The sequence below is a fragment of the Procambarus clarkii genome, chromosome 25, assembly GCF_040958095.1.
Source record: "Procambarus clarkii isolate CNS0578487 chromosome 25, FALCON_Pclarkii_2.0, whole genome shotgun sequence".
Lineage (NCBI taxonomy): Eukaryota > Metazoa > Arthropoda > Malacostraca > Decapoda > Cambaridae > Procambarus > Procambarus clarkii.
In genome coordinates, this window is record NC_091174.1 from 2,800,786 (window position 1) to 2,827,770 (window position 26,985).

The 26,985-nt window shown below is 42.6% G+C and overlaps 3 protein-coding genes across 11 annotated transcripts in view; 1 reads left to right on the forward strand and 2 right to left on the reverse strand.

Moving 5' to 3' along the window:
• The window catches only part of LOC138349497 (uncharacterized), a 691,637-nt gene that overhangs the window by 420,443 nt on the left and 244,209 nt on the right, over nucleotides 1-26,985 (reverse strand). The gene's annotated exons all lie outside the window — the stretch shown is intronic.
• The window catches only part of LOC123756419 (metabotropic glutamate receptor 3), a 57,393-nt gene that overhangs the window by 6,894 nt on the left and 23,514 nt on the right, over nucleotides 1-26,985 (forward strand). For 7 of the 8 annotated variants that reach the window (XM_045739566.2, XM_045739570.2, XM_045739567.2 and 4 more), the window contains exons 2-3: nucleotides 23,522-24,100; nucleotides 24,682-24,812. In XM_045739566.2, the coding sequence (XP_045595522.1) occupies nucleotides 23,998-24,100; nucleotides 24,682-24,812 (234 nt within the window). In that variant the 5' untranslated portion in view covers nucleotides 23,522-23,997. Of the gene's footprint in view, nucleotides 1-23,521; nucleotides 24,101-24,681; nucleotides 24,813-26,985 lie in introns of those variants that run through there. The other variant, XM_045739572.2, reaches the window with a different exon arrangement.
• LOC138368606 (uncharacterized) lies at nucleotides 6,050-14,527 on the reverse strand. Of its 2 annotated transcripts, XR_011229607.1 has the most exons (3): nucleotides 13,668-14,527; nucleotides 6,742-13,175; nucleotides 6,050-6,249 (listed from the first exon to the last, which is right to left on the reverse strand). XR_011229607.1 is itself a non-coding variant. In XM_069331153.1 (2 exons), exon 2 carries the CDS (start codon nucleotides 11,168-11,170, stop codon nucleotides 7,808-7,810), a length of 3,363 nt encoding a protein of 1,120 aa, XP_069187254.1. In that variant the 5' UTR covers nucleotides 11,171-13,175; nucleotides 13,668-14,527; the 3' UTR covers nucleotides 6,050-7,807. The 2 variants fall into 2 exon arrangements, 1 of the variants encoding a protein (XP_069187254.1); XM_069331153.1 differs by having other exon boundaries at nucleotides 6,050-13,175.

The following is a 26,985-nucleotide window of genomic DNA, read 5'->3' on the forward strand; positions in this document are numbered from 1 at the left end:
TGTTGGCAGTACTGCCAACACGGGTGTGCAAGACTTAAGTCTCCGCCTCAAGGGGAAACAGAGCGCGTCTTCAGGTCAATGATAAATCATTTATGAAACCTGAATTCTCCGACTCCAGTTATTGATATGCTATTTTTGTGAAATTTATACGCTATTGACGTGGTATTCTGCGATGTTAGCACAATATTGCCGTGGTATTCTGCGATATTAGTCTAATATTGACGTGGTATTCTGCACCATTAGCAAAATATTAACGTGTTCAGGCGATGAGTCACAATAACGTGGCTGAAGTATGTTGACCAGACCACACACTAGAAATTGAAGGGACGACGACGTTTCGGTCCGTCCTGGACCATTCTCAAGTCGACAATCGACTTGAGAATGGTCCAGGACGGACCGAAACGTCGTCGTCCCTTCAATTTCTAGTGTGTGGTCTGGTCAACATATTAACGTGTTATTCTGCGAAATTAATCCACACTTGACGTGGTAACTTAAGAGTGTGGACGTACCCTAGGGGGTGGATACCATTGTGGGTTTCATGGCCATGCATTTTGGGTAAAAACATGGTAAATTGAGGCGTTTCGGGTGACTCCGGCTGTTTTTTTGTCGTTTTAGAGTCGGCTACTGGGAACAAAAAGTTCCAAGTAGCACGGGCTATGGTGAACCCGCAGTGAACTTACCTGGCACAGGAGCGGGGCTGTGACGTTGACCCCGGCATCTTGACTCTGTTCCCACACTGTCATCTTTGTGGCACTTACCTGTATTTACTTCTCAATCTGTGCCTGTAGCCGAGTAGTGAGGTCTAGCTCTTTATACCTAGTCCTATTATAGCCTTCTTGCTACTTGTGATATAATTTAACTACAGTATTCTGACGTTCGAATTCTGTCGAATCTGGCATTAAGGTTGTGGTGTACAGTGTTGGTGGTGCGGTCTGTGATGGTTTATGGTGTGTGATGGTGGTGTAGTTTTGTGTACTCGCCTATTTGTACTCAATTATTTGTGCTTGCGGGGGTTGAGCTTTGGCTCTTTGGTCCCGCCTCTCAACTGTCAATCAACTGGTGTACAGATTCCTGAGCCTACTGGGCTCTATCATATCTACATTTGAAACTGTGTATGGCGTCAGCCTTCCCCACATCACTGCCTAATGCATTCCATCCGTTAACTACTCTGACACTGAAAAAGTTCCTTCTAACGTCTTTGTGGCTCATGTGGGTACTCAGTTTCCACCTGTGTTCCCTTGTGTGTGTGTGTGTGTGTGTGTGTGTGTGTGTGTGTGTGTGTGTGTGTGTGTGTGTGTGTGTGTGTGTGTGTGTGTGTGTTGGTGGGTCATGGTATGTGATGGTGGTTCATATTGGTGGGGACCTATGGCTTGTGCGGATACATCATGGTAGCACTATTCACCGTGGCGATACCACGAGTCATGAAGTAGATTCATGACACTCAAGTCAGTAGACACCGTAGATACACCACGAGTCACTAGACACCGTAGCCTAGGTAGGTCATTAGAAACTGGGTGGTAAGGTGGTTGCACTACTGGGGCAATTATAGTTCGGGATCGATGACCACAAACTAGTTTGATTTAGATGGAGAAATTATCGGGTGATACGAGAGGTGTGTGTTGGTGTACTTGCGCCTCCAGGATCAAGCGTCATATTTTGGACTCCGTCTCTCCAGCCGTTTGTCGTATAATGCCATCATTCCTGACCGACATGTCTCCTAATCAGCTCTTTAAAATTTGTTATTTCTAGCTTGTACTCGTGTTAATGCCATATTGTTTTTTTGAAGTTGAAGTAGTTGCTCAAATCTCTGATTCACTGATCGATTAGATTTTTATTCATAAATGTACATGAACTTTACAATTATCATTATGTAATGAAACAAAGCATTACGTTCAAGTTGAAATATACAATGTCATAAATATATAGTTTTTTTAAATATATATATATTTATAACATTGAAGGTTTGGTTTTTTTGCACTGCCACGTTTTGCTTTCAAATAACTTCCATTAAATAAATTGTTGAAGAGAATTTGCCATGATGGGAGTTAGCCTGAAAGATCGGTTAGCACTAACCCACTGAGGCAGACCTAACTTTGTGTCCCAGTTATGGGGTAATAGCCTCTTATTTCTCGTCATATATCACTACCAAGAACTATTCTGAACAGCCATGGAGACAAAATTGCGTGACTGCGACACTGGTGATTTACGATCCTTATTCACGCACCTCACTGGGAGTGACGACTGATTTGGATACTCTGGTCGAGATGGTCGTTTAATGTTCGGCAGGAGCGTTTGCCTCAGGCTACGATCAGACAGTGGTCGTGAGAATGAGTTTCATTTTTAGGACTGAAGTGACGTGTGTGTGTGTGTGTGTGGGGGGGGGGGGGTTGCGTGCGTGCGCAAATGTGTGCACCACGCGAGGTCCCACGAGAAGGGTCGTGCTGGAAGAGTCACCCGAGACTGTCTCGGCGACAAAGCAATATATATCTAGAAATATTTCAGTGATACAGAAACTAAACACAGTCTGATCTCAAAGTGTGCCTCGCCATATTAAACAATATACCATAGTGAGTGCCATCCAGCTTTTGAGTTTAAAGGAAATAATAAATGTAAGTTGACCTAACCACACACTAGAAAGTAAAGGGATGACGACGTTTCGGTCCGTCCTGGACCATTCTCAAGTCGATTGTGTCGACTTGAGAATGGTCTCACAATCTACTTGAAAATGATCCAGGACGGACCGAAACGTCGTCGTCCCATAGGTGCTAGGGACGAGGGCTACCTCAGGCTCTGTTGAGTGTAGATGGTACCAGGCTCTGTTATGAACTTATGAACTTGTATACTTATGAACTCCATCGCAAATATTGAATCTCCGGAAGGAACACAACAAGTGAGATATGCAGATGATGTCCTAATACAAGCTCCCACCTTGGGAAAGATAAAACGGTCCATCTAACTCCTTGGAAGGATGTGTACGTTGAACTCTGTTTCACTCCACAAACAAAACAAAAGCATATTGTCATCACAAGCGAGGAGAAAATGGAGAACTACAAATTAATGGTGAAACACTTCAGTGGGTTGACCACTATCGGTACCTTAGTGTCACTGTCCGCTCTAACAAGGGGAAGAAAGAGGAGCTCAACCAACTCATAGGAACATGCAAAAGTCGACTGAGGGCACTGAAAGCTATGACCTGGAATGGTCATGAATTAAGCCTCTATTGCCGTTCTTATAATGATGTACACAGCCTATGTGCGCTCCGTCATAGACTATGTCGCGCCAGTTTTGTGCACCTACAGTACTCCCAAAGCGATATGAAGACTTGAAAACATACAAAATGAAGCCATGGCGATCATTCTTGAAGTCCCAAGAACTGTTAAAACATCTAATCTACGCGAGGAGCTTTCCCTCCCCAGTGTTAAAAGCAGAATTAGGGAACTGAATGCCAAGCTTGCAATTAAGATAGCCAGAGATCCCCCATTACAATGATATTGCAAAGAAAACACTGAGTTCTGTGCTACTTACAGGAGGAAACAGGAAAAGCAAAAAAATGGTATGTGCTGGCTGCTGAGGGTGCTGAAGGAGAACATATTGAATAACTTGTACCCAAAACTTTGCTACAAATTAGAGGTATTATCAGGCAACATCACCGTGACACGGTAACTGAGGAAAGGAGGATAGAAGCACAAACCATTGAATCTGTACGATGGTACAACATGGTTGTACCATCATCATCAGAGGTCCGCGGTTGTTCAACGTCCTCCCAGCAAGCATAAGAAATATTGCCGGAACAACCGTGGACATTTTCAAGAGGAAACTAGATTTATTCCTCAAAGGAGTGCCGGACCAACCGGGCTGTGGTGGGTATGTGGGCCTGCGGGCCGCTCCAAGCAACAGCCTGGTGGACCAAACTCTCACAAGTCGAGCCTGGCCTCGGGCCGGGCTTGGGGAGTAGAAGAACTCCCAGAACCCCATCAACCAGGTATCAACCAGGTTGCAGCTGGCAATCCCAATCATTATGGACGAAGAGGAGGTGGCCGCGGGAGAGAGTCGGCAATAACAAGAGTTCGTCTTGGATACAAATATTCATGGAGATTTGGGATGGAAACAGTTGAGCAGCGGAGTTGCAGAATCTGTGGTGAGAGTGACGGACACCACCTTGACCACTACCTGAGAGAATGTGAACATCAAAGAGACATAAGAAATATGTGTAGCATAATAACCCCACATTGTTTGAGTTTGGAAAATACTATTTATTAAATATAAATGCTGTTATCAAAAGATTTCCTCATTTTGCACCCGCAAGATAACGTAAGATTTTAAGGGTTGACAAATATTAATCTTCTTGTTTGATAAGCTGTTCACTTGAGACAGTTAAGCAAGTCCCAGCTGCGTCTGGGTACAAGTGACAGGATGAACAACCCAGCGGGTTTTCTTCCTATTGGGGAGTGTTGTACATGCTGCTATGGCGGTATGTCCACTCACAGGACGTGGCGCTGCCCAATAAACTCGTCCTCGGGGCAAAATTAAAATTATTGGTAGGACTACCGTAGGCTCTTTTGGGCAGTAGAGGGTAGGCCTACACCAAGCTCTGTTGAGTGGTAGTGGGTCGGCCTATCTGGTGGTACAGTAGGCCTACCCAAGCTCTGAGTGGTAGAGGTTCCGCCTACCCCAGGATCTATTTAGTGGTAGAGTAGGCCTACCTCGGGTGCTGTTTGGTGGTAGCGGGTAGGCCTACACCATGCTGTGTTGGATGATAGAGTAGGCCTACCCCAGGCTTATAATAATAATAATTTTTATTCAGGTAAAAGTACATTCGTGCAAAATGAGTTATAAAAGAATGTTGGAGTTGTAGATACATAGAGCTAGTATATATTGTGCCTAAAGCCACTAGTACGCGAAGCTTCCCGGTTCTGGAAGCTTCCCGGGGAGCCGATCGGCCGAGCGGACAGCACGCTGGACTTGTGATCCTGTGGTCCCGGGTTCGATCCCGGGCGCCGGCGAGAAACAATGGGCAATGAGTTTTTCACCCTATGCCCCTGTTACCTAGCAGTAAAATAGGTACCTGGGTGTTAGTCAGCTGTCACGGGCTGCTTCCTGGGGGTGGAGGCCTGGTCGAGGACCGGGCCGCGGGGACACTAAAGCCCCGAAATCATCTCGAGAAGATCTCAAGATAACTTCTGTGTATGGTGGGGGTGGGGGTGGTGGGGGGACGACGCTGCTTCCCGCCAGTGTGAGGTTGTCGTCACGTCCACAGCCAGTGTGTCGCTAAGAGCAAGCAGCGCGGGGCCCCGCCCATGGTAACTGCACGCATCCCGCCCACCACCGTCCGCTGCCTCGCCGCCCACGCCCACACCTTCCGTTACTTGCTCAGGCAGTGCTGCCACACCTGCCTTCCTCCTCCCGACAGTGCTGCCACACCTGCCTTCCTCCTCCCGACAGTGCTGCCACACCTGCGTTCCTCCTCCTCCTCCCAACAGTGCTGCCACACCTGCCTTCCTTCCTTCCTCCTCCTCCCGGCAGTGCTGCCACACCTGCCTTCCTTCCTCCTCCTCCCGACAGTGCTGCCACACCTGCCTTCCTCCTCCCGGCAGTGCTGCCACACCTGCCTGCCTTCCTCCTCCCGGCAGTGCTGCCACACCTGCCTGCCTTCCTCCTCCCGGCAGTGCTGCCACACCTGCCTGCCTTCCTCCTCCCGGCAGTGCTGCCCACACCTGCCTGCCTTCCTCCTCCCGGCAGTGCTGCCACACCTGCCTTCCTTCCTTCCTCCCGGCAGTGCTGCCACACCTGCCTTCCTTCCTTCCTCCCGGCAGTGCTGCCACACCTGCCTTCCTTCCTTCCTCCTCCCGACAGTGCTGCCACACCTGCGTTCCTCCTCCTCCTCCCGGCAGTGCTGCCACACCTGCCTTCCTCCTCCTCCCGGCAGTGCTGCCACACCTGCCTTCCTCCTCCCGGCAGTGCTGCCACACCTGCCTTCCTCCTCCTCCCGGAAATATTATATATATATATATATATATATATATATATATATATATATATATATTGTGGGAAAAACCTGTTGGGATTGATATAAGAGGAGACTACCAGGGACTTGTACTGAACTAAATTAAATAATTACTGTCTGCAAATTAATTCAACTAAAATCTCTAGCTAGGGTTGTAAATCCTAATTCCTCTTTTCCTAATGACAGACTGTGGGCTGTAAGGGACAGGTGGGGTGAATGACTTGTTGATAGAAGTTCCAGTCCACCTGTAGACAGGGATCTCACATCAGCTTGTATTTTATACAAGGATAAGATTTGATAAATTCAGTTATCTGACTGAACACTGGCTCTGTTTAAATCAGAGATTTAAACATACATAGTCTAACCTAGTACCATAACTTAACAGCCAATATGTACTTATACTATAAACAACAAATTAAATTGTAAAAGTATAATTAATGACCTTAAATGTAGTCTAAATACTTAACTAAGTACTAGATATTATATTCAATTAAATGTAACTATATGATAACTTATAAATAACTAAGCAAGCAATTGATAACTTAATTTATATATTCAAATATATATGCAGACATATTCACTTTATACAGTTAGCTTGACTGAATCTTTTCCAACGCTGTGGACACTTGTGAGGTTTTTACTTATTGAGGCTGAATTCTTTTCTGACAGAATGGACACTCATGAGGTTCAGTGCTTGGATAAGATTCACAGCTACACTACAATTTTAATAAACGTACCGATGTATGAGGCTTAGCCTCGCTTTTTAACCAACAGACAGATTTATTGGATATTAAAGTTACACAAGCATACAATTGGCCAATCATACACCAAATAACCCTCAATATACTTCTCTGCCAGTCGGGGTGCCTGTCTGACAAGTTTGCCAGACTGATTAACTCTCTTGTCGAGTTTAGGCACGATATTTTGCTACAGCGTTGCTGTATGATGATCTGGTAGCGTTGCTACGTGATTATCCTGCAGTTGCAGAAGAATGATTCGAGATAAAAGTTTATGAATGAAGGTGGAGGAAACCGTGTCACTGATCTCCACTATACACTCTATTTTATGTAATGTTCCAGGATTTTCCTTGTAGATATTGTCCAGGTACTCCCCCAGTTCTAGAGAGTATTCACTGGCGATAAAAAATATTAGATAAGGTGTCCTTGAGCTGGTAATGTTCGCTAAGGATCAGTCACTTGTTCACTCATTTGTAAACAAACGCGGAGTGCCGCTGGGCTTGTTGGTGGGCGCTTCACTCCCCCCCATCGCCCTACCATGCTCTCTGAGCACGGTAGCCTTCAATGAATATTGATTGATTATTTTTACAGTCTAGACTTATGATTAAGATAAGATGTGATTATAATATAATTAGATATAAGATTTAAAGATTATAAGTAGTATTTGAAAGTACCACTGAATCTTATTAAGGATTCGATTTTTAATCCTACCGGATGTTGAATCAATGTTCCAATAGTTTTTTAATTAAGAAGTCCTTCTAGAAGCTTCTGGATCCTTGAAAGATCATGTACAAAGTCACGTAGGCATCAAAAGGGCCCCTGTTGAGTACGTGTTCATGGTGCCATTGTCATCCAGGATCAAGCTATATAATGAATCTTTAAAGATTCATTATATGATTTTGATACAATTTAGATATGATTTTGATATGATTTAGATATGATATAGAAATTATACATTTCTTAGATGATTATTAGATATGGTGGGTAAAAATTTCCCACATCTTCCAGAGGGAGAGAACTGGCACAGAGTCCAATACTTAGGACAATAGTAACCATATGTATTTATTTACTCTCCATTGGATTGATAATACAAATGCAAATTTTGCTTGCACTTTTGTGCTGCTGTCCGTTGTGGACGATTGTGTCTGTTAGGAGTCTGTGGGTCTTGTGGAGTTAGAGTGTCTTGAGGTCTCTCAGGATCTAACTGCATCTGGCTCACTGATTCCATGTGGATGAGTTTGTCCAATGTCTTCAGGGAAGTTGTTCCTTTAGACAGGATTTTGACTATTCTCAAAATCCCCTGACTATCTGGATGGACTGAGACAACTTTACCTAATGGCCAGTCAGCCCTAGGGCCATCACTGTCTACCAAGACAATATCGCCAGGTTGGAGATTAGCTATATTATGTGGGACATTGGCCCCATAGTGATGTTCTCGCAGAGATGTAAGATATTCTTTTGTCCAAACATCATTCCATTTTTGGATTATGCTGGACAGATGCTTATACCCCTGAACCAACTCGCTCTGACCCACATATGAGGGATCTCTGATCTCATCATCCACTAGAGATGGTACTGGAGTCAGAAGTCTTCCATACATTAGGTGGGCAGGACTTAATGGCTCATGTTGAGTAGGATCCTCAGACAAGTAAGTCAACGGCCGGTTATTCACCCTTGATTCTATTTCCGTGATTACTGTCTGGAGTTCTTGAAGATTGATTTTCTGACGGTGTAGAGATTTTCTCAAGGATCTTTTTACAGTTCCTATTAACCGTTCATAAAATCCTCCGTGCCATGGGGCTCTCGGAGGGATAAATTTCCATCTGCAATGACGCTGTTCCAGTGTGGAAGTAACTGCAGGATGGGAACAGATTTCCCGTAGACATGCTTCTCCAGCTACCAAGTTTGCTCCGTTATCTGAAATCATCAGCTTAGGGCATGATCGGCGTGCTGCGAATCTGCGGAAAGCTTGAATAAATGATTGAGCAGTCATATCGGGTGTTACCTCTAGATGTACTGCCCTGGTGGTAGCACAGGTGAACAGACAGATGTATGCCTTGATAGGTTGCTTATCTGCAGTCCCTGTTAGATATATTGCTCCTGTATAATCTACTCCTATCGTTTCGAAAGGTTGTAGATGGACCACTCGTTCCTTTGGTAGGGGTGGTGGCCCTGGATAAGAGCAAGTTCTTGCATCGTACCTTCGGCATATCATGCAATTCTTCAAGATTGATTTGACTGACTGTCTTCCCTGAGGAATCCAGTACTGCTGTCTGATTTGTGTGAGTGTGTCTAACACTCCTCCATGTTTGATGATTTGTTGATGTGTATGCAACACAATCAACCTTGTGATCCAATGATTTTTTGGTAAAAGCCATGGATGCACGGTATCTAGATTAATATCTGCGTGTTTAAGTCTCCCTCCACAACGCAGAATGTTGTGATTTTCTTGGTCTATCCACAGACCGAGATTGTGTTTTAACTTATGCGGAAGATTTTCATAGTTATTCCCATAAGTTTCTCTCTGGGCTTGTCTTACCCAATAGATAAGTGCATCTGGAAAAGTGTATTTTATACCTTTTTTCCTGAGATAATGAAACACGTTCTGTGTTACATTGATTAATTTGATGAGCGAGGAGTAACGAGTACAATCCAAGACTGATATTTGAGCTTGCTGCCTGGTGGTAGTTATGGTTTGTGTCGTAATGACGTGTGGCTTTTGTTCAGGCCAACTACCATTCACTAACCATCGAGGCCCATGAAACCAAATATCTGCCTTTGCAAACTGTTTAAATGTCATACCTCTTGATAAGAGATCAGCTGGATTATCCTTTGTTGGTACATGCAACAATTGAAAGCCTGCGGAAATTTCTTTAATTTCCGAGACGCGATTTTTTACATATGGAGTTGGACAGTTGTCGTTTCGTACCCATTGTAAGACAGCTTCATTGTCAGACCATATGATGACATCCTTGATGTTCATGATAGACAAGACTTGTTTGATATGCACTGCTAAGCGTGTTCCAGTTAGCAGTGCTGTTAGTTCCATCTGAGGCAAAGTCCTCTTTTTTAATGGAGCGACTCTGGCCTTAGAGGTGATAAGATATGATTGATTAGAAGTCACTAAGTAAGCACAAGCTCCAAAAGCTTTGGCTGACGAGTCTGCGAATACATGTAGTGATACTTCTTCATTTTCCTCGACTATGTGTCTCGGAAAGATTATCTTTTCAACTAAAGTTTGTTCTTGAGCCACTTCCATCCAAGCTTTTTGTAACTGGATTGGTAGTGGATCATCCCAACCAACCTTAGCCTTCCATGCTTCTTGCACCAATAAACGCCACTTGATAGTCAAAGGATTTAGTAGACCAAGTGGGTCGAATACTTTGCTAACTTGTGAAAGCAAATCCCTTTTTGTAGTGATGTTGTAATTTACTGGCACAGATTTGATCGATATTGTGTCCGAGATTAAATCCCAATCCATACCTAACACCTTTTGTGATTCTGGTACGTGATATTCAGGGTAATCTCTTGCTATTTGATTATTCAATGTTGCATTATTAGAGGCCCAAGATTGTAGTGGCATGTTGGCACCTTGTAGCTCCTTGTTGGCCTCTTGATATAATTGTAACAGTTCAGTAGTACTGTTAACTGTCCCTTGAAAATTATCTACATATAGATTTTGACTGATTTCAGTCTTACAGGGACTTGATGATTTCTTCAGATGAGTATCTAGAGTTGCTTGCAACAGAAATGGACTGCTTGTCGCGCCAAAAAGAACTGATGAGAATCTGAAAGTCACTACAGGACTATTGACATCTTCTGGGTTCTCTACCCATAGAAACTTAGTGAAGTCTCTATCTTCTTCCTGTAAGCCAACTCTTAGAAAGGCCTTACTTATATCTGCTGAATACGCATATTTGTTAAGTCTAAACTTCAACAGTATGTCATACAATTTCTGAGTTAGACTTGGACCTGTTTGCAAACAATCATTTAGACTGGTTCCTTGGGGTCCAGATTTAGAGCTACAATTAAAAACTATCCGTAAAGGAGTCGTTTTTGATTCTCTCATTACAGCCATGTGAGGTAAAAAATGGCCTGTTTGCGTATTGTCATGTTTCACGACTTCGATGAATTTATTCTTTAATTGTTGAGCAATAATCTCATGATAGAGTTTTAAATGCTCAGGCCTTTTTCTTAGCTTTGCTAGTTGCGATTTAAATTGACTATAAGCCATGTGATAATTGGTAGGTAAGGTTTTATGGTTTATTTTCCATGGTAGCCTTACCCAGTACTGTCCATCATAGTACTGTACAGTTTCTAAGTATTGATTATATGCACAGACATCATCAGGACTTGGTTGTTCAGGAATTATTCCTATGGCATCAAGTTCCCACAATTGAGGTACAGATTCCAATCCATCATCAATCATGTGGGGGATTTTAAGTGGTGACTGTTCTTTGCCTAGTCATGCCACTATTACAGTTTCTGTATGATGTGATTTTTCAGGAGTTGAAGGTTCAAGATCTAGTATAGGTCCTGTCATCAATATGCCTCCTGCTGATTTGAGTATATTCATACCCATAGATTCTTCTGATCCTAGAATGAATCGATGATAGTAGTCAGCTCCAATCAGGATTCTGATATCTCCTATGTAGTCAGAATCAAGCAGAGGATCTGCTAATTGGATTCCTTTTTCTTTTAGGAATTTAATAGTTGCTGTCAGACCAGTCACTTCCATTTCAGTAGGAATTTTATCAACTACTATGGCTTCTACTGTCCTTTGGGATGTACCTAGACAGACATTGAGTTTTACTACTGGAAAGGTTCTACGACCAGAATTAGTAAAAAACCCTGATATAGATGTAGATACTTGCTTTGAAGATTTAAGTTGTAAATCTTCTGCCATCTTTTTACTGATAAAGGTTTTCTGTGACCCTTGATCAAAAAAGCCTCTAGTTGGAATACAAATTCCTTGATTGCATAGTTCTAGCTGTGCAGTAGGCAATATGGCTGTTGTAACAATTTCTGTATCCAAGTCGTTGACATTGCTCATTACTGTACAGAATTGTACGGCTGTTGTGGTATTATCATCTTTGGGCTTTGCCTGAGATGCATGTTGATTATTGGAAGTCTGTGATCTGGATTGAGTGTTAATATCACCACAGAGTGCTGTGTGATGTACACTTTTATGACAATATTGGCAGTTCTGCAATTGAGTGATACACTCACTAGTATCGTGCTTCCGTAGACAACGGATGCACCTGTTCAGAGATTTCAGTCGATCGATTCGACTGGCACGGCCTACATAAACTGTGCATTGATAAATGGTATGTGCTTCTTGACAGAATAAACATTTTGGGGCACTTATAGCTCCTTTTGTCTTATCTGTCTTAGGAGCTTGGTTTCCTACAGTTCTGTTAACTGTGGGGGATATAGCATAAGAGCCAACATTATTCTGTTTCCACTTTGCAGAAGAGTTTTGTTGCCTTGATTTTTGACTGCCATTTTGGACATTTTTGTTTTTGTCCGTAGATTCACCTTTGGGGATTTTTTCTTGAGATCTAAGTTTTCCTCGGCTTCGTAATCTTTGTACGTAAGCTCGAAGTCCATCAAAGATTTGGCTTTGTGATAAGATGTTGTTACAAGTATGTAAAACTTGTAGGTAAGTAATTACATGCAAGTAGGTCATACAAGCATGTAACACTTGTACTCCTCCAAGGATATCCTTAAAGGATGAATTGTATCTGTAATAATGTGTATCTACATTATTCATGATGTGATGAAGCATTTTGCTTTTTCTTTTTTCTCGGCTTTGCCTTTTCTATTAAGTAAGTCTCTTTGAGATGCTTGATTAACTTCAGATTTTCTGAGGCTGCTTTCACTCCAGTGAAAGCATGAGATTAGGTGATCAAGACTTTATTCTTGGATTAAGATAGTTATCTTAGATGGATGATAATATTTGTATTCACATTGTCAATGTGTTGTTAGCCTTTCAGATTGTGATGTGAGATTAAGATTGGTCTTAATCCCCAATTGTAGACTATTGTAGCCAAGTGATGATGACATTTGTCTATCACCTGATTTAAATGGTCTGTAGGCTGTAGATTCAAGTGATTTTTTAGACACTTTGTGTCCTTTTCTTTTCTGCTTCAGTTGCTGGTGGAATACTGTTAGTCATTTTGACCTTTTCCGAGTTTTGGAGATTCCGAGATTTTTCTCTTTCATTAATGTGGGAAAAACCTGTTGGGATTGATATAAGAGGAGACTACCAGGGACTTGTACTGAACTAAATTAAATAATTACTGTCTGCAAATTAATTCAACTAAAATCTCTAGCTAGGGTTGTAAATCCTAATTCCTCTTTTCCTAATGACAGACTGTGGGCTGTAAGGGACAGGTGGGGTGAATGACTTGTTGATAGAAGTTCCAGTCCACCTGTAGACAGGGATCTCACATCAGCTTGTATTTTATACAAGGATAAGATTTGATAAATTCAGTTATCTGACTGAACACTGGCTCTGTTTAAATCAGAGATTTAAACATACATAGTCTAACCTAGTACCATAACTTAACAGCCAATATGTACTTATACTATAAACAACAAATTAAATTGTAAAAGTATAATTAATGACCTTAAATGTAGTCTAAATACTTAACTAAGTACTAGATATTATATTCAATTAAATGTAACTATATGATAACTTATAAATAACTAAGCAAGCAATTGATAACTTAATTTATATATTCAAATATATATGCAGACATATTCACTTTATACAGTTAGCTTGACTGAATCTTTTCCAACGCTGTGGACACTTGTGAGGTTTTTACTTATTGAGGCTGAATTCTTTTCTGACAGAATGGACACTCATGAGGTTCAGTGCTTGGATAAGATTCACAGCTACACTACAATTTTAATAAACGTACCGATGTATGAGGCTTAGCCTCGCTTTTTAACCAACAGACAGATTTATTGGATATTAAAGTTACACAAGCATACAATTGGCCAATCATACACCAAATAACCCTCAATATACTTCTCTGCCAGTCGGGGTGCCTGTCTGACAAGTTTGCCAGACTGATTAACTCTCTTGTCGAGTTTAGGCACGATATTTTGCTACAGCGTTGCTGTATGATGATCTGGTAGCGTTGCTACGTGATTATCCTGCAGTTGCAGAAGAATGATTCGAGATAAAAGTTTATGAATGAAGGTGGAGGAAACCGTGTCACTGATCTCCACTATACACTCTATTTTATGTAATGTTCCAGGATTTTCCTTGTAGATATTGTCCAGGTACTCCCCCAGTTCTAGAGAGTATTCACTGGCGATAAAAAATATTAGATAAGGTGTCCTTGAGCTGGTAATGTTCGCTAAGGATCAGTCACTTGTTCACTCATTTGTAAACAAACGCGGAGTGCCGCTGGGCTTGTTGGTGGGCGCTTCACTCCCCCCCATCGCCCTACCATGCTCTCTGAGCACGGTAGCCTTCAATGAATATTGATTGATTATTTTTACAGTCTAGACTTATGATTAAGATAAGATGTGATTATAATATAATTAGATATAAGATTTAAAGATTATAAGTAGTATTTGAAAGTACCACTGAATCTTATTAAGGATTCGATTTTTAATCCTACCGGATGTTGAATCAATGTTCCAATAGTTTTTTAATTAAGAAGTCCTTCTAGAAGCTTCTGGATCCTTGAAAGATCATGTACAAAGTCACGTAGGCATCAAAAGGGCCCCTGTTGAGTACGTGTTCATGGTGCCATTGTCATCCAGGATCAAGCTATGTAATGAATCTTTAAAGATTCATTATATGATTTTGATACAATTTAGATATGATTTTGATATGATTTAGATATGATATAGAAATTATACATTTCTTAGATGATTATTAGATATGGTGGGTAAAAATTTCCCACATATATATATATATATATATATATATATATATATATATATATCCCATCCTCTCGCTGCCCACCACTGCCCCCACCCTCCTCATACCCCCTACATAAAACTTGGACTGACTACAGACTGTGATTTCAGCAGAAATCCGGTTGTGGGAAATTTTATCAAGTCAGGGTGGTCCAGTTGTTAGCGTCAATAGCTGGGTTTCTCTCGAATCCCAGCTACTGACTGGGATGAAGGGATTCGGGTTCGAATCACTTCAGAGCTCCAGTTGATTTTCTCACCTGGAAGGACAGTAAGACCACCACAATTGTTTGCTTAATAACCAACAAGTATACTTTAGTCCTAGACAATGTCCAGGACGAAAGTAAACATGGGGGTGCACAGTAAACATGGGGGGTGCACAGTAAACATGGGGGGTGCACAGTAAACATGGGGGGTGCACAGTAAACATGGGGGGTACACAGTAAACATGGGGGGTACACAGTAAACATGGGGGGTGCACAGTAAACATGGGGGGTGCACAGTAAACATGGGGGGTGCACAGTAAACATGGGGTGTGCACAGTAAACATGGGGGGTGCACAGTAAACATGGGGGGTGCACAGTAAACATGGGGGGTGCACAGTAAACATGGGGGGTACACAGTAAACATGGGGGGTGCACAGTAAACATGGGAGGTGCACAGTAAACATGGGAGGTGCACAGTAAACATGGGGGGTACACAGTAAACATGGGGGTGCACAGTAAACATGGGGGGTGCACAGTAAACATGGGGGTGCACAGTAAACATGGGGGGTGCACAGTAAACATGGGGGTGCACAGTAAACATGGGGGTGCACAGTAAACATGGGGGTGCACAGTAAACATGGGGGGTGCACAGTAAACATGGGGGGTACACAGTAAACATGGGGTGCACATTGTGTAGACTAAGAATTGGCCACACACTTCAACATTGAAATTTATGCTGTGAAAATATTTAGCTATCAGAGAGGAATCTAAATTCACGTTGTATGAAATGACAAATCAGATATATGAAATTCTTCCATTGCAACTATATTTCTCTTCTAGTAGTTAAATTACATAAGTATATATATTACCGAGTACAGTATTATCTTGTAATACCGAATCATTAATATTAGGTATTAACGACAGTATATGTATATATATGACTGCAATGAATAATATATTGTTAAAACATAGGTATTGCAGTACAAAAAAGTTGGCACTAGCTGTCATTATAACTAAAAGATGTGCAGGTTAGATGTAATTGTTATTGTAATAATTCCTGATGTTATCATTTTTGCGCTACCGCTCACAGGATGAGTATGGGGTGCACAATAAACTACCCCTCAGATGATGAGTATGGGGTGCACAATAAACTACCCCTCAGATGATGAGTATGGGGTGCACAATAAACTACCCCTCAGATGATGAGTATGGGGTGCACAATAAACTACCCCTCAGATGATGAGTATGGGGTGCACAATAAACTACCCCTCAGATGATGAGTATGGGGTGCACAATAAACTACCGCTCACACCTCTCGGTGTACACATGTCGTATTCATTTAAATCTGAACTATTATAAGTTTAGAGGTTGTGGCGGGGCATTGGAGGCAGCGAACACCGCTACTGCTGCACTTGCCTGCAATTCTTGTAACTGTAAATGACGAATGCTGCAGTTTTCTCACCATTGTTCCTAGTGAAGTACCTTGGTCGCCTGTCTCGCCACACTCTACGTGTGCTTACGGAAGATGTTAACATTTTTTTTATTGCAGGGGTATTCCTGCGCTGGCCCTTAGCCTCGGGCTGGTCCACGAGGAATTGCTCATTTCAGTCGCACTTATGCGGTGGATGAGTGTTTATGACTCGTATATTAACTTCAGTAAGGTTGTGTAATGTGCTGTTACACTAGAAGGTAGAAGAGGTGTTGACCCCGAGGCGAATTAACTCTTACTTTCCTAGGCTTAGAACTCTACACATGATACCGCTCAACTGCATCTTCCTATTTTCACACTTCCCAGGATCCTATGAAAGGGTCCTGGGCCCCAGGTCCTCTTGTAAAGTGTCTGTATCTTGGCCTGAGGTTATTACCAACCCTATTTTAGTGTCACCAATAAATTTTATATGTTGACTCTTATGTTTAAAATTGTAAATGATTAATACCCGGGCACCGAGGAATGGTGGCCGGGTATGATGAGTTTGTTTTTTCTTCCACAGTCGTGGCCACACATTTACAATGCTAATTAGCATATGTACATTTTCTTCTGTCTGCCATAGACAGGGTGAGAGATCTGTTAAACATATACTCCAGTGATTTATTGAACAATAAATCAGTGTGATTGTAAACTGGTACTATAGATGAGTGGCGTGTGAGTGACAGGAACACACAGTAACCAGTCAGGTGCTACACTTTAACTATCACAAAATAACTGAGCTTGACTGACGACCCACTTCCCCAGCGTGGGGGCGCATGGCCAACGGTACACCTAGGATCAATTTTTGGCATCACTATCCAATAGGTAAATGTTAATATTATTGATTTTACTGTTTTCCTTATTAATTAATACCGAGCTGAAAGGACTAGAAGCCTTGGGTGGCCATGAATTTAAAATATATATTTTTAAAACACTTTACTGTTTTTCAAGGTAAAAATTAATGTGTAACATTAGCTTTGAAGAAGGAAGTAGCTGCGTACGAAATGTTTACGCTAAAACAAAGTGTTTATACGTGGCTGATAAGTGGCTAACAAAGCCGGACTTGACAAAAATGTTGTTATAGATTCAGCTATCATAGATTCAGCTACTAGAAACAAGTTCCAAGTAGCACGGGCTATGGCGAGCCCGTAACTTACCTGGCACAGGAGCGGGGCAAGTAGCACGAGCTATGGTGAGCCTCTCCACTTGACAAAAACATTACCCTAATTTGTATACACTTCTGGCGAATGGCAGCAACAATAATCCCAGGTCATTATTATGTGGTAATTATCATTAATTAATTAAGTAACCATGTCTGATAGAGCAGCTGGTACTAGATCCAGGACGCAGCAATGACTGTTGTCTTAATATCCAGCTGGGGACAGGTTTGTACACACCCTCCCTGAGCAGGAAACACACCAACCTCCATATTAACCATTCCTCGACTTCCCGAACCACCTAGTTAATGTAACACTCGATACAACGTTAATTTGAACTATAATGAGGCTTTAGTAGGGTAATGGTCTGAGCTAAATAGCAAATTTATTGCAAAGTTATTTCCAGTAGATTAATTTCAGGTGTAACATGGTACTCGGAAGTGCGGGCAAGGTAAACACGATGGATCACTCTAACACACACACTCACACACTCTCACACTCACACACACACACACACACACACACACACACACACACACACACACACACACACACACACACACACACACACACACACACACCCTAATGATCCACTCATTGTAAGTCAAACAAGAGTACGCTTTTATTACTTGCAATAATTCACCTTGTTCAGTATTTTTTGTTTTGTTTGTAACTTCATCTAGATGACTGTTGAGAGTATAGCAGGCACGACTTAATGGTGCACGACCCAAGATAACCGTCCTAGGAGAAGCAGGCACGACTTAATGGTGCACGACCCAAGATAACCGTCCTAGGAGAAGCAGGCACGACTTAATGGTGCACGACCCAAGATAACCGTCCTAGGAGAAGCAGGCACGACTTAATGGTGCACGACCCAAGATAACCGTCCTAGGAGAAGCAGGCACGACTTAATGGTGCACGACCCAAGATAACCGTCCTAGGAGAAGCAGGCACGACTTAATGGTGCACGACCCAAGATAACCGTCCTAGGAGAAGCAGGCACGACTTAATGGTGCACGACCCAAGATAACCGTCCTAGGAGTTGGTCGCTTTGCCTCCAATGTCTTCCAGTATTTGCTGTACTGTTTCTTAACCACATATTTATTTTCATTTTCAGTTCCAAAAATGACTGTGTGGCAAAAATCTATAGTTTAGTGTGGGTTTTTAAGGGGTAGGAAGCAGTGAGGGAAGTGAGCACGGGGCAGGAATACGGGGCCAGGTTCGCTCTCCACAAGAGACTAACATGGTACTGTTCTAACATGGTGTATATACACCATGGTACTGTTCAAATTTGTCTGTAAATGTATTTTTAAGTACATGTACACACACACAGTCGTGTACTATTGTTTAGTAGGGGTGGGTATACTAACGACCCGGAGGGAAGTGCACTGGGACTTCTGAATCACTTTTGGTAAAATGATAAAAGGCTTACTAAGAGTATGCTGTCCTCTAGTGATGGTCTCTCCTCTTGCTCCACATTACCTTATTACCTTTAGGTTTTCATCTTCCTGCTGGAAAGTTGAGCTGAGATTTATGTACTTAATCCAAAGTTTAAGGGAATTTTATATATTTACTGTGCCAGTGATGGCGATGTTGCGGAATCAGATGATTGATTAATCAATCAGTCAATACTGACAGTAAAAGTGTTCAGTGCAGAACATAAACAAGTATTTCGGTAGCGGGAGAAGCGAAGCAGGTCCCGTGTGGGCTACGCCTGACCACTCAACACCACCATTAACATCCGGGCATACTCAATGTAGTCTCTATATACACACAGCATTAATAACACCGATGTGGCCCTGTGGATGTGTCTCCTAACCAAGCCACTCGCTTAGTTAGGAGTCCTCGACAAGCGACGGAACGTTTCTGTTTACCGAAAGGACCAGAAATCTGGTTTCCCTATGCACCTGTAATCTGTGCGCGCGTAGCAACCGGCTTTCTTAAATAATACTAACTGTGTCTAGCTGGGTAATGTAATTCTAATCAGCTTCCACATATACTTTATACACATACATATACATATAAACATATACATATATACATACATATATACACACACACACACGCACATAAATTTGTCTCATACTCTGACAGGGTGAGATAACTGATAGAAACTAGTGTGCAATTAAACACTTAAACCACTGAAGGTGATTAAGGTGCTTTTACAAGCTCAGGTTATATAGTTACATCACATACATACATTGTATAATGTATGCGATGTAACATGTAATTGACATTACAGGGTCACTCTTGGGGTACAAGTCCAATATATAAAGTGTTCCAGTACTCGTATAGTAATTACAGAGTTCAGCATACCTTAGGCCAGGAGGGCGAAAATCAGTCTACAATATAATGTTCAATTACGTGTGTGTTTTCTCCTTCACAAAGTTGACACATTGTGTACTCTACATTTGGGGTCTGAGAAAGCTGCCAGATACGTCTATATCCCAGGCGTATTCTGGCCACTATAACATCACATTGCCGAGTTCTTGCTCTATTAGTCCCATATGTGAATGTCTCCTCACGATATCTATCATAATATTTAATGCTACAACTTTCAGGTCTGTGAATTTGTTAGGTCGGTGAGATTTTCATTAGATATATAAGTATTCTCTTCGTCACTGCTAATGAAACACCCATATCAATTTCTACCACTGGTTTTCTACAGGCTGTCTTAGCAAGCATATCAAGAGTGTCATGCCATACTACATGTGAGGGGTTGGGGAGGGAGGGTGGAAGGTGCCCCCAGGAAGCAGCCCGTGACAGCTGACTAACACCCAGGTACCTATTTTACTGCTAGGTAACAGGGGGATAGAGTGAAAGAAACTCTGCCCATTGTTTCTCGCCGGCACCTGGGATCGAACCCGGGACCACAGGATCACAAGCCCAGTGTGCTGTCCGCTCGGCCGACCGGCTTCCTTGGGGAGGGGAGATAGGGGGCGAGGTGCACACAGAGGTTGTAAGAGGGAAGGCAGCTAACATAAGCCGCTCATAGTAACAATGGACATGCCTCCCAGCCGTGAAGATGAACCAGACAAAGGTGGAGGTGTTGGCTCCGAGGTCACGGCCGTCACCCTCATCTGAGTCACTAGCCACGTCGCCGCTGGCTGTTTACACGTGGACTCAGCAGCGCCAGTGACTCTCGATGGTAGCCCTCGATATTTACCCTAGAGGGTAACTTGAGACTCCTAAAGTATAAGTAGTGGCAGGTATTTAATTAAACACGTCATTTCGCACGTAAAGACGGTTCTTCAACGGATTGTTTGTGGTATTAAAACCCATCTTGTCCCAACCCAACCAACATAAACTAATCTAGGATACCCTGAGCCAGACAAACTTAATGGTGATTAAGGTTTTCAGTTTAGAAAGCGTGACAAGTGAGTAACACGTGCGTTAAACGATTCAATATAATTCTGATCGATTTAGGACTGTATTAAAGTTGAGACTAGTATTCGATATATTTAAAATTGATTAAATTAATAAATGTATGAAATTGCAGGCGATGAGTCACAATAACGTGGCTGAAGTATGTTGACCAGACCACACAACTTGTGGAACTTGTGAAACTTGTGTAAGGAATCTTTCAGAACCCTGTATACCACTTATGTAAGACCAATCCTGGAGTATGCAGCCCCAGCCTGGAGTCCATACCTAGTTAAACACAAGACAAAGTTAGAGAAGATTCAGCGGTATGCCACCAGGCTCGTCCCGGAACTGAGAGGATTGAGCTACGAGGAAAGGCTAAAGGAGCTGAACCTCACATCCCTGGAAAACAGAAGAGTAAGGGGAGACATGATAACCACCTACAAAATTCTCAGGGGAATTGACAGGGTGGACAAAGACAAACTCTTCAGCACGGGTGGGACACGAACAAGGGGACACAGGTGGAAACTTAGTACCCAGATGAGCCACAGAGACGTTAGAAAGAATTTTTTCAGTGTCAGTAGTTAATAAATGGAATGCACTAGGAAGTGATGTGGTGGAGGCTGACTCCATACACAGTTTCAAATGTAGATATGATTGTGGGAACCGACCTGTGAGATTTATATTTATTTAATTTATATGAATTTATATTTACGTTAATTTATATACTTCGATAGCAATTTGTATAATGATAAGTGGACTGTATTTCTGCAATAATCTCATAATCTCACAAATCGATCCTCTACACATTAGGGGGGGGGGTTTATAAATTAATATATATGCAGCCAATCAAACTACAAAACTACATACATTGAAAAGGTTCCTTATCTTATAGTACAGCAGGTTAGTCCACCAGGTATAACTAAGGTGTAGACACCAAATTATCCTCTTTGAGGTAGCTTCCATCACCCAGTAACTGGAGCACAAAGTCTTCCTCGTCTTGACCTGTCAAAAGGGCGCTAGCTGATAAAGCCAGATTCTATATATGACAAGCTATATCAGAGAAAACACTATACATGGAACATAAAGGCCTGGCTTAATTACCTTTAGTTTGAGGCGATTTCGTGATCTAACCGGTTCACCCTATATCCTGACATTAATGGCCATAAATGAATGATAAACGGGTTTCGGATAGACTTAACTTGAATTGTAGACATCGTGTTGGAGATGGTACCTTTGGTTTCCATAACACTACGTCCAAGTAAATTTAACAGGAGCCGAATTTGCTCCCATGTGAGCCTCTGGTCTCAATATAAACAATGGCTGTTTAACACTCCATACTATTGACGTTACTGGCCGACATTGTCCAGAATGATAGGAGCCGAATTTGCTCCACACGTCTCGGAGGTGACACAACAATGGCTCCCCCCTTCCCCACTCCCGCCTGGCTTACATTGTCCAGATTTCCAAAGGTGATAGAAGGGTCACATTTACTCTACTTTAATATTAATAATTAAGTTAATTTATATGAGATGTTTTATGATGGTAAAGTCCAAAGACTAATGTATTTAAGAATAATTCCCAGCAGAATAGCTGGTGAATTATAATAGTATGTGGTGATATCCCGTTTTCTTTAGACGGTAATTCCACTACAAGTTACGTTTTCTATGGGTAACTTGTTGGTAATACAGCTATTATCTGTATGATTATTAAATGGTGTCGGATTTTCCGACAATGATAGAGCCCAGTAGGCTCAGGAATCTGTACACCAGTTGATTGACAGTTGAGAGGCGGGACCAAAGAGCCAAAGCTCAACCCCCGCAAGCACAATTAGGTGAGTACACACTAGAAAGTGAAGGGACGACGACGTTTCGGTCCGTCCTGGACCATTCTCAAGTCGATTCACAATCGACTTCAGGATGGTCCAGGACGGTCGACAAAGAGCATTGTTTAAATAAATAGCCGACATGGGTTGAAAATAGAGGGGTAAGGTAGGTTACAGGGAGTTAATTAGGTAGTGCTTAATTTTTATCTTAAACTGGTTGAGAGAGGTACAGTCTTTAACATGATTGGGAAGGTCATTCCACATTCTGGGTCCCTTGATTTGTAGAGCATTTCTACTTTAAGTCGTACTCTAGGAATATCAAAAAGGTATTTGTTTCTGGTGTGGTGCTCATGGGTTCTGTAACAACCTTCAGTGAAGCTTTTAAGGTCAGGATTGGCATTACAGTTCAGCGTTTTATATATATATATATATATATATATATATATATATATATATATATATATATATATATATATATATATATATAATACACATGAGAGGATGTGCAGTGACTTAATATCCAACATATTCAGAGATTTGAGAAGGGGTACCGAGTGATGTCTGGGGCCAGAGTTGGATATTGTCCTAACAGCAACTTTGTAGTGTGTGGTTTGGTCAACATATGGAAGCTATCTCTATCAATATCTTTAAGGCCAATTTCGACAAAGAATTGTAGCGTCAGAATAATTGAATGTAAGGCAACAGGTAAAATGAGGGTAGTAGGCGGGGCCAAGTGAGCTAGACCTGACTCCTCCCGTAGTCACAGCTAGGTAAGTACAGGAAGGCCACGCTGATGACGTCATAGTTTGTTTACTTTCAACAGGTGACGTCACGATGACCAGCAGATGACCTCCCTGTCCCCCGTCCTCACCCACAATACTCCATCCCTTCCTGGCTTCCTTTCTCATTCCCTCCTTTACTTCCTTTCTTCCTTCCTCACATCTTTCTTGCTATCCTTCCATCTTCACTCCCTCCATCTCTGTCTTCCTTAGCTCCCTCTGTTGCTTCATTATTCCTTCCTTCTTGCCTCCTCTCTCACAATTATGGCAACCACCTCTCCCCGCCTTACTCACTCCTCTCTTCCTTCCTAACTACCATATCCTTCTCTTCTTCTTCACTTACACTCTATTTTCTTCCATTGCGCTTTTCTCTCATAGGAATCATCTCACATTCCTCTTAACTCCGCTAGTACTAAAGCTACGACCTCCTGCCACACCACCTACCTCCTGCCACACCACCTACCTCCTGCCACACCACCTACCTCCTGCCACACCACCTATCATCTTCCTGTGTCTGGGGATGGATGACTTGGAGGAGCAGACGACACGGTACATCGTGGGCGGCGTCTCCCTCACTACCCACCACGTCTCTCTTCCTGATGCTACCCCTACGTCCCCACCAGGTGAGCCATAGCCTCCCCCCCCACCAGGTGAGCCATAGCCTCCCCCCCCCACCAGGTGAGCCATAGCCTCCCCCCCCCACCAGGTGAGCCATAGCCTCCCCCCCCACCAGGTGAGCCATAGCCTCCCCCCCCACCAGGTGAGCCATAGCCTCCCCCCCCACCAGGTGAGCCATAGCCTCCCCCCCCACCAGGTGAGCCATAGCCTCTCCCCCCCACCAGGTGAGCCATAGCCTCCCCCCCCTACCAGGTGAGCCATACCCTCCCCCCCCCCTACCAGGTGAGCCATAGCCTCCCCCCCCCACCAGGTGAGCCATAGCCTCCCCCCCCACCAGGTGAGCCATAGCCTCCCCCCCACCAGGTGAGCCATAGCCTCCCCCCCCCACCAGGTGAGCCATAGCCTCCCCCCCACCAGGTGAGACACCTTATCCACCCCCCCACCATGAGAGATCCTATTGATTGATTACTGTTCGCTCACACTGTTTTCATGTCCTAATATATCTTCTATAACATAGACATAATGGTTTTCTCGTAATAATTATTGGGTAATAATATGTGTGAGGTTTGTGTGTGTGTGTGTGCAGGTGCCGGGGAAGGCGTGACTCCACCCAGCAACACCAGCAGTGTGGGCGGCGTATACCTGCGGTCGGCGCCGTGGGTGGTGCCGCTCCTGGCCGCAGCAGCGACTAACGCCGCCGCCATCCTCGCTTTTGAGGTGGGTCATGTTGCTCATGCAGTCGGGATATCCTTATTGGTTGAAACACTAATAAGGTTTATAGTAGTTTCAGTGGGCGACTTAGGTCAGAAGCTACGAATGGTCCTTAATTCCTCTCCTGTGTTCGAATTCTCAAATTCATTCAGGAACATTATTGCTTATTAAGTTCAACCCATCCTATGAATTGACAGTACTGTTCAATACTAAGTGTAATAAGTACATTTCTTTACTGTCATACATAGTACATAATTGTACTTATGGGGCTGTTACATTTACCTCCCCATTTATTCTCCTCATTTTCTGTTAAGACATTCAGAATTTTAGGATGAAATTTTCAAGTTTAATTTGCTATACACAAGTTTTTAATATCAGGAATTTCTTTTTCAGTTTTATTAAACAATAGTTATTTTATAAAATTTTTTTTAAAATATCTTGAGTTACTTTACAATTTATTGATATATTTTAGTTTTGTTTTATAAAACTGTAATATCAATATAGCTATAGGTTAAGTAGTAATTGTAATTAAGAAGCAATAAAATGCTTGTCTTCAAACACTAAGCAGGTTAGGTTAGGTCGTGGTTTCTATTCAGCCTTTCAGGTAAACTCAAATATTCACAATATATATTTATTTAGATTAGATTTTTTATTCAGGTAAAGGTACATACGTTGAAGATGAGTTACAAACATAATGTTGGATTTAAAGATAGAGCTAGTACAGTACATACAATACCCAAAGCCACTAGTACACACAGCGTTTCGGGCAAGGTGAGGGGGGCCGGGAACACTTATACTAAAACTTAATAGTAATTGAGTTTAAAGTATAAATTGTGTTGAAAAAAATGTAAAATAAACAATGGTGGGGGGGACATGGCTGAAAATAGCAATTTTACAAGTTGGTCAACAAACAGCATTGTTTAAAATAAAGACATGGGTTGACATTTAGAGGTAAAGTAGATTACATGGAGTTTATTAGGTAGTTTGTAGTTTTTATCTTAAACTGGTTGAGAGTTACAGCTTTTGACATGATTGGAAAGGTCATTTCACATTCTGGGTCCTTTGTTTGACTATTTGATAGTACGGTTTAATACTAAGTCAAAATAAGTACAATTCCTGACTATGAAAAGTACATAATTGCACTTACTTGTGCTGTTACATTTACCTCCCCATTTTTGGAGGATGGGCTGATTAAGTTTCATCACTTCGTGCACTTGCCTGACCTCTCATTACCTGAGCATTCCAACTACACCAATTCTCTTGAACATACCATGGCCTCCTCACAGAGGCAAATGCAGTAGTTGGAGCTGTAGCGAGTATATTATGTCAATAATGTACTCGCTTGGCGACTGCAAACCCAACCCTTTTCGGGTCGGGGACGAAGGCATTCGAGCTGGTTCCTCCTACCGAGGCTTCTGGGTCCCACCAGCAGCCCCCCCCTTCTTTTCAGACTTTTCCCTGGACTCTGCCTTTTCTTCAGGAGTAGAGGGTATGGAGGACTGCTCTGCCCCGGGTCACGACTTGGGGGATCCCAGGGCTGGGGAGGAGTCGGCCTGAGGGCCTTGGGCCCCATTTGATCCTGCTTGGATGTTGGTGCCCTCTTTGCAGGGCTTGTTGTTGCAGGGGGAGGGGTTTTCTTACCTCCCCCCTTCCCTGTATGAGTATGATTTGGGGTTTTGTTCACTTGTCACAAGTGAAATGGGAACCAGAGCATTTGCTATAACAGACGTCATTAGTACAGCCAAGGGAGGTATGGTGAAAACCCTTACAACGAAAGCACCGAGTAGGACGGGTACATACACATCCAATTTATGGAGGAAGTCATTAATCCAAACCCGATTGGGGGAACGGGGAGAGTCAAGAAAAGTAAGGAGGGCAGTGCCTGTGTCACACAGGTCTCCATCAATCTGACGCATAAATTTCTTAACACCAAAGATCGGAAAATCAGCATCCTGCAGTTGTGCCTTGATGCCGTCCGCACTAACTTCAACAACATGCCGGACCACATATCGTACCAAATGGTCACCCAAAGGCGTATAACAATGGACCTTGTAACCATAAATATTAGTAACGTCCGAACGCACCAAGTCCCCGGAGGAAGCTTGGTCCACTGCAATCAAGTTCCTGCATTTATTCGGCCTGAAATCGTGCACCTTGATCTTAAAGAATTCGTGAATGG